Source organism: Brugia malayi (genome assembly GCF_000002995.4).
Source record: "Brugia malayi strain FR3 genome assembly, contig: Bm_v4_Chr4_scaffold_001, whole genome shotgun sequence".
Lineage (NCBI taxonomy): Eukaryota > Metazoa > Nematoda > Chromadorea > Rhabditida > Onchocercidae > Brugia > Brugia malayi.
The window spans coordinates 4,286,330-4,296,720 of record NW_025062478.1 but is presented as its reverse complement, the minus strand read 5'-3'; the positions used below and the strand labels follow the sequence as shown (position 1 = coordinate 4,296,720).

General features: G+C 29.1%; 2 protein-coding genes across 2 annotated transcripts; both read left to right on the top strand.

Annotated features, from left to right (window-relative positions):
- Positions 1-1,602: 1,602 nt before the first annotated feature.
- On the top strand, positions 1,603-2,922 carry Bm14723 (Phospholipase A2 family protein; the record flags this gene model as incomplete). The annotated part of the gene is made up of 3 exons (XM_001894246.1): positions 1,603-1,778; positions 2,260-2,384; positions 2,777-2,922. 3 exons carry the CDS (start codon positions 1,603-1,605, stop codon positions 2,920-2,922), a joined length of 447 nt encoding a protein of 148 aa, XP_001894281.1.
- Positions 2,923-4,839: 1,917 nt separating this feature from the next.
- On the top strand, positions 4,840-9,558 carry Bm7046 (serine/threonine-protein kinase plk-2, putative; the record flags this gene model as incomplete). Its single annotated transcript, XM_001894245.2, has 13 exons — positions 4,840-5,043; positions 5,330-5,446; positions 5,691-5,759; positions 5,958-6,100; positions 6,331-6,481; positions 6,575-6,697; positions 6,963-7,130; positions 7,209-7,299; positions 8,054-8,179; positions 8,253-8,406; positions 8,576-8,837; positions 9,033-9,154; positions 9,438-9,558. 13 exons carry the CDS (start codon positions 4,840-4,842, stop codon positions 9,556-9,558), a joined length of 1,851 nt encoding a protein of 616 aa, XP_001894280.1.
- Positions 9,559-10,391: the final 833 nt, after the last annotated feature.

Genomic DNA, 10,391 nt, shown 5'->3' with positions numbered 1-10,391 from the left:
AATCTCTAAATGCATCAAATCAATTTACATACATTAAGGTAATTTGCAGATATAGAAATTTCCATTTAACTTTTAACTTATGGCATTTTTTCCTAATTATATATTTTCATTTTATGAAGTTTTGAATTTTTCCTTTTAAAATATTTCATTTACTTTAGCACTAATATTTAATCAATCTATTATACAAGAATGAGGCTAATGCTAATAATTTTGAAATTTTTATGGTAGCTATATACAATTGTAGTTTACATAATAACCTAAATAATTTTTTTATAAGTTTTTTCTTTCAAAATGTTTTAATAAATCATTTATTTTTCAAAGAATAATTTCTGAATTCACTGTAATAACTTCCAAACAATGTTAAATTTGTTAAAAGAAAGAAAAAGTGAAGTAAAATTTAATTATTTACATATTATCACTCAGTAGCATTTAACATTTATTGGGTGTGAAATTTTAAAAAATTCAAATACGTTGTAACACCGTATAAATTCATCTAGAAATGAATCTTACCATGAATTTACTATTCATTTCATTATATCCTCTATTTAAAGATTTAATTTAAAAAAGAAAATTCATTTAGCAGTTCACTTCAATCTTACTACTATTTAAAAGAATTTGAAAAAATTTATGTATCCTTTATTAAAGCTATGTGGTGAGATATCAGAAGAAGGTAGTAATTGAAATTTATTTCTCCCGGATTATTTGATTATTAATTCGTTATTCAAGATTACTTAATTATTTATTAAAGTTGTTTATTATAATGTGATAGCTAATATGACTAAATGATTAAATGAGTATTAATTGTTTGCTGCAGAAAAAAGATAATAAAAAAATTAAAAGTATGAATGAAAATGGCAAATATTCATTAAAATCGTTTTTAAAATTTAAAAATTAAAATTCGAGAAAAAAATTAAAGCTGAGCTGATATGTGTTTGCTAAAACATTTCGTTTTTTCAAACTTCTGCTGTTTTTCAAAGAAAAAATTCACATTATAATAAGATAATTGGTATAATTAAATGATTATTGAAGAACTAAACTATAAAAAATTATTGCTATCATTTTTCTGATAACGATTAACTGAAAATTATTCCTTATTCTTTTAGCAAAGAACAAAGAATACTACTGATAACAAATTAACGATATCATTACGAACGTTTGCTATTTATTCCTAATTCGATGAATCTCTTCGGCTGCAATAGAATAGTTTTCTAATATTTTTCGTATACTCAGCTATGATTTAATATATTAAAAAAAAAGATGAAAAATCATTATTTAATTTTCTGTTTTAGAAATAATAATACTAAAAGATCTAATATATATATATATATATATATATATATATATATAAGAAATAAAAAAATACTTAATAAAGTTACTAACAGGATTAAATAATAATCTTGAAAATTTCTACATCACTTTCAATTTTTTTAATCTTATTCTATATAATTTTAAATATACCATAACTATATTATGAATATTAATATAAATAAATCAAGTAGTGATATTATCTAAACTGTTACTGGTATTACTTATTAGTAATCTAAGTCAAAAAAAAAAAGTATGGAAATGATTGGATGCTATTAATTCTAAAACAAATTTCAGATGTATTTTCGCGCATTGATATTAGCCTGCTTAATAGTATCAACATATTCAGCAATTTGGAATCTTTTTGGCATGAAAAAATGCATTGGTGGAAAAAGTTTACTTTATTACAATGGATATGGATGTAACTGTGGACTGGGACGAAAATATCAACTTCCAGTTGATGATGTTGACATGTAAATTATTTATTTACTTCAGTTATGGTTAAATACATTTCATGAAATTGTTTATTGAAACTTTTTAAATTTATGCATAAAGTTGTACAAAGTTTTATTTCTTTTCCTGTGATAATTTAAATTAAATTTGAAAAAAAAGAGAGAGAAAGAGAGAGGGAGAGAGCAAAAGAAGGGATGAGCAATAACAATGGTTACTTAATATTGATAATATTATTTAACATTATCATACCATCACTAGGATAAAATCAATTTAATTGGTCAAACATTAGTAGGGAAATTATTGGGACAACATAAAATTGTAGTAATGTGTATTTACTTTCTATTTTAATACTAAACATAAAATTTTCTCATTTTTCTTTTATTTAATTAAGTCATGCTAATTTATTGCTTCGTTTGGAATTTTTTTTTTTTTTCGTTTAAATTTAAAATGAATGTGTACGACTTCCATTCTTTAAATTAAAAAAAAAAAAGGAAATTTTAGTTGTTGCATACGTCACAAAGGTTGCTATAGTGCAGCTGTAGAAAGTGGTGATTGTAAACATTGGATATTACCCTATTTTAGCATTTATAAATGGAAATGCATGGATAAAAATCCCATCTGTAACGGTTTGTTTTCAAAATTAATTATTGCAAAGGGAAAAAAAATGCTTTGCGATGACGTTTATCAAATTGATTAATTCAATGATTTGTGAAAATTAATTTTAAATAATGTCATAAGTTAGGAAAACAATATTAGTTTAGTTATTTTAGCTAAAAAATAAACAAAAAAAAAGACCAAACGTGCTTGAAATATTAATATTGAAGCTATATATGAGTCATTTTAGTTAAGAAAAAAGTGCTAGAAAAAAAAAATGTCCGAAATATTAAAATGAAAGAATTTTTTGAAATTAACTAAGTTTAAAAATATGATAAGAAGTAGATTATGCAATACAATAAATAAAGAAACTATAATTATAACATTTGAATATTATCAAACATTTTTTTTTCTATTTTTTTAGAAGAAGTGAATAATTCAAGGAATATCTGTGCAACAGCAATTTGTGATTGTGATAGCGAATTTGTTAAGTGTTTGGAAGAGAATGATTTCATCAATATGAAGCCAACATGTATGATTGATATGAAGGTGGAACGAAACTTGAAATGAAATGAAATGAAATGAAATGAAATGAAATGAAATGATTAAATGAAATTATTATGGTTAGAAAAAAGAAAATGATTGAAATTACTTAAATATTTGAATAACATATTGTCTATATATATATGTTATGGAATAAAATTGTTATCACATCATATCATGCCATAATCAATATCGAATATGATAACTATTAGATAATAAATTAGTAGAATTATGAATATACAACTATATAAACTGTTACACAAAAAATACTACTGAATTAATTTACTGATTTAAAGTTAAAATTTGATTTAGAGATTCGATAGAAAAGTAATTGTAGGAAGAATTTATCTATGAATACTTTCTATTACTATACACACTGAAATGAGAGGAATCCTCGAAAGATTTGTTTTGCTTTTCTTCCATTGCAGTAATATGTATTTCTGCATGCTTCCATCAGTCTATGAATATATTTTAATTTTCTTCGCCAATTACAAAAGATACAAATGCATAGTACGACTTGATGAGATGCACCAATTGCATAGCGATCCAGAATGGCATAATTTTTTGAATTTTGAAAAAGAATTTTTAACAATGTTTTATTCTCAGCAGATTTGTTCATGAGACTCTACGAGTAAGCTTAAGGATTGCACTGTATCTTGGCCAAGTTCATGAGACTCTACGAGTAAGCTTAAGGATTGCACTGTATCTTGGCCAAGTTCATGAGACTCTACGAGTAAGCTTAAGGATTGCACTGTATCTTGGCCAAGTTCATGAGACTCTACGAGTAAGCTTAAGGATTGCACTGTATCTTGGCCAAGTTCATGAGACTCTACGAGTAAGCTTAAGGATTGCACTGTATCTTGGCCAAGTTCATGATAGTTTATGACCAAGTTCGAAAGTCATATTTTGGTTAAGTTTCGAACTGTCAGTAATCGATTTTTACTTAATTTACGTATTGTATGTGGCATATATGCGTAAATATCGCGAAATTTCTTCCTCTAGTTTATCCATACATTCAGGAATATGTCATCGAATATTGAACTAATATTTCTCGAAATAAATTAATTCATTGTTTGTCATTCGAGGAGGAGGAGGGAAAGAAAGGATGTTATGAAATTTGCATATCTTAGCGCTCATTTAGTCTATTCAAGATGTGTATTGGTTTACTTTCCCGATAGAAATAACCTACGTGTGTATTATCCTTTCTCTTTCCGAGATTATGGATCATATGTGCTGTAGAGCAATTTCTTGATCTCTTATAGCTCAATGTACGGATTATTATTATTTTTTTTTTTTCATTCATTGTGAACTCTTAACACAGCAAAAAATTTGCATATCGATCAGACTCCTTGAGTAGGTTATGTATTCTTAATGGTTTATTTCTCAAATAGTATGATCTATCGTAATGTAAGTTGCTAGACACATTCTGTATTATTTTAGGGAACAAATAGCAAATTTTAGTAACTTTTTTTTTTTAATATTTTTCTCGTTAGGTTATTCTTGCAAGTGTCTTTCTTTACAGAAATACGGGTCTCTTCTTAAACTTTGAATTTATCTCTCATTAAAAGTTTCTAACTCTCTTATTAGATGAAGCAAATATGTTGTTAACTAGTAGGGTGCAATAAGAAAATGAACAATGTTAAGACAGGATTGTTAACTCATCAATGTTTATTATTATTATTATTATTATAGAAGGTATAACTGCTTTCGCTTTATATTTAGTTAAAATTATTTAACAGATGACTTTTTATATATGGATGCTATCAAATTGTGTTTCCATGTCATTTGTTTCAAAAGATGGAATGATGTAGAATGATAGTGTCGTGTAAAATTTCACTCAAAACATCATTTAGTACTAATTAAGAGTGGAAGTCTGGGTTAATTATGACTCTAATTTTGTGTAATGTAGCATGATCTATAACTTAATTTTAGTTTAATATCAATATGAGCTCGAAGAAACCGGTTTTAAAAGAGGTACCTGATGTTGTGGTCAATGCAGTAACGGGCGCTACATATAAAAAGGGAAGATTTTTGGGCAAAGGTGGTTTTGCTCGATGTTATGAACTTACAGACATAAAAGATCAAAGATTTTACGCTGGCAAAGTTGTTTCAAAATTACTTCTACTGAAAAATCATCAGCGCGACAAGGTATGTGATTCCTTTAATGTAATCATTAAACAGTTTCGCTTCCTACATTTCACTTGATCCGATTTCTATATCATCAACAAGGATTAGTGTATGTTGCTTGCAAAACTTATTCTTTCCAGAAGACTGAGATTCAGTTTTTTGAAAAGATTGAGTGCTTTTTCAGATTTAATTCATTTTCACCTGTCCACCAAGCACATTTTTTCTTATTAATCCTAAAGAGTGTTTTATTTCATTCATCCATATCAGATTTTGTCCAGTTATGGAAGTATTTGGTGGACTATTGCAGATGGCTCAAGAGATCCGAATCCACAGAAGTTTGCAGCATAAGCATATTGTGAGAATGGATGGCTTTTTTGAAGATACTGATAATGTCTACATTTTGTTGGAGCTGTGTCCTCGTAGAGTCTGTTTTTTAAATACTACGAAAATTCTGAATTTTCCGTTGGAAATTTAAATTTGAGAATCAAATTTTATCTTTTAATAACATTACTTTTCTTCACTGATTTATTAAATGTATTGTTTATTTCTACTTGAATTTATATATCTTTTATAATTTATACTTGAATTTATATATCTTTTATGATTTATATATCTTATTGCAAGAGCTAATTTTGCTTCATTTTTAACTTACAATTAATATATTTTAGTCTTTGATGGAACTACACAAACGTCGAAAACATGTAACAGAACCGGAAGCACGTTATTTCACGAAGCAGGTAAACAAACCTAACTAGCAATGGTCATGTTCATTTCATGTGATTTGATTGCCTCACAGTGCAGTTAGCACGCTTATCAGTTGTTTCTATTTAATGCAAATGAAATGAAAAAAATGAAGGATTAAGGTGATTTGTTCGAATTTCGCTACCAACCGCTTTTAAGCGTTTTTTTTTTTTTTTTTTTTTTTTTTTTTACAGATTGTTGAGGCGTGCGAGTATCTTCATAAAAATAAAATCATTCATCGAGATTTAAAATTGGGGAACTTATTTTTAAATGAAGAAATGGAGATTAAAGTTGGTGATTTTGGCTTGGCGACAGTGGTTGAGGTAGATGGCCAAAGGTTTGTTTGGAAAACCTTAAAAGCATATTGAAATTAAACGACAACTTAACATGCATTTAACTGCTGTTATCATTCCTCTTTCAAGAATCTGTTCCAAAATAATTTCCTTCTTACATGTTGCCATTAGTGAAATGAATTGGTGTGGAGAAAAGTTAGGAGTGGTAAATTCGCCGTTGTCTTCATCCCGTAAAATATTTGGTTTTTTGCTTTTCAAAGTGCTTATTTAACAGGAAGAAAACTTTATGTGGTACACCTAATTACATCGCACCCGAAATGCTCGATAAAAAAGGTCATTCCTATGAAGTAGACATCTGGGCAATTGGCTGTATTCTGTACACATTATTGGTGGGAAAACCGCCGTTTGAAACTTCTTCTCTTAAGGTATTTTGTCGTTGACATAATAATAAATTTAGAATATAGGATATTTAAATATCCTGTATTCCTCGAACACTGGAAAAACATTTATTATTTTAGGATACTTACAACAGAATAAAGAACAACAATTATTCAATACCAGGTCGTATTAGTGACGAAGCTGAACAGCTCATTCGACGATTACTGCAAACTGATCCTGAAAAACGTCCTACTATTCATGAGGTTTCTACTTTTAGCTATATCATTTCCTTTTTAGCAGTGATATCTAACAACTTTATCATTCAGTATCATTTATAGATTTTTGTTTGTGTCTTGAAATGGGTGAAGATTAATAGAAATGACCAGTCCCGTATATAATGTGGTAAATTAGGTAATATGACATTTATTCAAATCTTAATTAAATTACATCATGCTTGTTCGACTCCTAACCACTGTCCAGAAAAAAACTAACTTTATAAATTAATTTTCACTGATTTATTGATTTCAGGTGTCGTATTACGCATTTTTTAAAGGTTATACTCCAAGCAGGCTACCGACATCATGTCTTACAATGGCGCCCAAATTTGCGAATACGGAAATTCCGGATAAGCGTTCTGCTCTAAACGAATTGAGACAGGAAAATATTATAATTAGCCCGAAAGAACGCGTGCGTAAGGTACAAATTAAAGCTGCAATTTCTGGTCTTTTTGAATTTGTTGTTGTCTACATCGATTTAATGAGTCTGAATTTACAGGATCTCTTAACAGTGCCGGTTCGCCCGTTGACTTCCGTTCCCGAGTTGCAGATTGTTTCAAATACGAAGCATCGTATTTATGAGCCACGCAGTAAGTCCCGTTTAATACGTGTTAAAAACCAGTAACAATAACAAGTCTCAGATGAAAATAAACAATTGTAATAATTTACACTAATTCATTTAATAAAAATAATTACCAGCATACTCAAAACAGAAAAGCAGTAAAATATTCACTAAGAGTTGGCTTATCTGTTTTGACACTAACAGAGTCACATTCATGTATTCTTCAGGACTTCATCTATTGAAGTATTCTTATTATGATTGATGGGTTTCAATAATGAATATTGAACTGAAAGACTTATTTGGTATTTACTGTGTTGATTTATAGAACTGTCAGTTCGCTGAGGACTTACAGTGCTAAATTTACTGTTAAATGAATCCTTATTTCGTTCGCAAATTTACTATTTTATCCAATATTATTGAATTAAATAAGCTATATTCTTCTTGGCAAAAGTACTTCCTCTTGAAACTTTCTGAAATCTATTTTTTTTTAGCATTATAAATGTCTGCTCTTGCAGTACGACAGGATGTAAAAATTTATTTGAGTATGAGTAGAAGTTTTTTCTCCAACGCTGCAATTAAGCTATATATTGCAGTAGGTCTTCATATTCGAATAAGAAAAGAAGGTTTTGTAAAGTTTTGCAACTCTATACTTAAATGGAATGAAGATTATTTTACTTCATTGCGATGGCGTCTGCATAAGTAAAAAGCATTAATAGAGTAAAATTGATGAGTGGAATTGTTGAAGAATAATGTCGAAATTATTTGGAATAAATTATTTTCAGCGACGGGGACAGGGATATCGTATGGGTCTGGTGATCATCCTCTTGATTGTTATTTGTCAGATTTGTGTAGGCAGCTGGCGGAAGTTGTTAATAGTATGCCAAAAGAAAATCCAAATATTCGAGATGGTAAGTTATCTATTGAATTAAGTTTTCAATTCCAATTTCAGCAAATGATTCTGTATTATTCATATTCTTTTAGATGATGTGGAGGATCCTGCTGCTATGCCAGTCTTCTGGATCTCAAAATGGGTTGATTATTCAGATAAGTATGGATTGGGTTATCAACTTTGTGATAATTCTATTGGCGTTGTGTTTAACGATAACACGAAAATGGTTCTGGATGCAGCAGGAGAGTGAGTTTGCTTTAATTTTTTTGTTAAGCACTGTTATTGAAGACGTCTTAACTTCGTACTGTATCATTTGTTTTGGCTTATTCTTTCTAATATTTTTGCTTGCAAAACAACGACATTTCTTTAATTTTAATCCAAAGTTTGCAATTTCAATTTAGGTTTTATAATTTAGGCAAGTGCAATATCTGGGACGTGAAAATGACGAACATTATTACACTGTAAAGCATTATCCTGAAAAACTGCAAAAAAAGATCACTCTACTACAATATTTCAAAAACTATATGTCTGAGCATTTGCAAAAAGCTGGTGCTGACATGCCTATACGTGAGGGTGATGAATTAGCTCGTTTACCTGTTCTTCGTATTTGGTTCCGAACGCAATCCGCTATCGTTCTTCATCTGACCAATGGAACGCTACAGCTTAACTTTTTTGAAGTGAGGAAAGTTTTCATGTTTTAAATCTTTCATTTGAGAACTCGATTAGCATGTTAGCAAAACTCAGACATGAATTTTCCCAAGAAATTTGTGTCTCAAACTTGCATATATCTGAAGTGAAAATTCGAGCTGCATGCTTCATTCATGCTAGGCAAAGTTTCAATCCTTAGCTAGCCAAACTGACTATGTATTAAGGATCATACGAAGCTCGTAATCTGTCCGTTGATGGGAGCTGCGACATACATCGACAGCGAACGCAATTTTCGTGTCCTCAAACTTGCTGCGCTTGTTAAGTATGGATGTCCAAAAGCGCTTCTGTAAGTTCATTCTCTTGTAGTATTTTAAATTCCTGATTAAATGGGATTGGGTTGGATGTTGACGAAGTGTTGTAGCTGAAGTGTTTTTTTTTTTTTTTTTTTTTTTTTTTTTCGATTTTTTTGAATGTAAGTTGAGATTCTATAGAAATCGAAATGAGTTCCATTCTCAGAATCGAAATTGCATTCCATTCGTAGAACACGGTTGTTTGTAACAGAGCTATATGTAGGAACTGAATCTTCTAGTCTTTTAAAAAAATAAATTAGTAATTAAATTATTTTGTAGCGATCGTTTACGTTATGCGAAGATGATGGTAGAACGATTGATGTCTGCACATTCTGCTCGACCATTTTCATCAGTGCTTACGTCAATGGCACGTCATCCTTCGAATATTGCTGGCAATTAGTGAAAGAAGCAAAAATTTATTTTTATTTTTTATAGAAGTTGAAGACGTTTAGAAAATTTTAATTATCTTTTAATAGTACTAATAGAATTAGCCAACATTTATATGCTACTAAAGCTTGTCATTTTTATGCAAGCTATTCGCATTATACTTATCCATTTTATAACGCCATAAATTGTACTTTTATTGCACTGAAATTATTACTGACTGTAGCCAGTAGACAACACAAATCTTGGGTTTAGTAGAAAAAATCTTAAGACCTTCACCTGAAATATTGATTAAATTTTTGAAAGTAGAATTTTGTGACTCCACCACTTTCTTTCTAGCAAAAAGATCTGCTAAGTTCTTGGTGAAATAGTGAAATTTATTTCTCGATCATTTTGAAATTATGATGATAGAGGCGTTTTTCTTTCTCCCATGTAAGCTTTGGTTCTTCATTGACTTCTTAACTTTACCTATTTTTAAAATGTATGGAGTGAAGCAATTTTTTATCTGATTAATACTGCTTGCTTAAACTTATATACTGTTCTCATAGAGAAAAAGGGATGTTTCTTTTTTTCTCTTGTTTTTTTTTTGTTTGTTTGTATGACGGATTAAATAGAATTGACTTTTATTTTCCAAGAAAATTCTTGTACTATTTCAAATAGTAGTATTAAAATTTTGATCCCAAAAAAATTTTGTGAACTCGCCATAATTTGGTATATACTAAAGCATTTACTGGAAAATAAGTAAGTAGTCTTATTTATTTTCCAGGGACGTTTCTTTTTTTCTCTTTTTCTTAATATGGAAAAAATCATAGAAAATCAAGCTAAAGCATTTATTATCTAAACATAAAT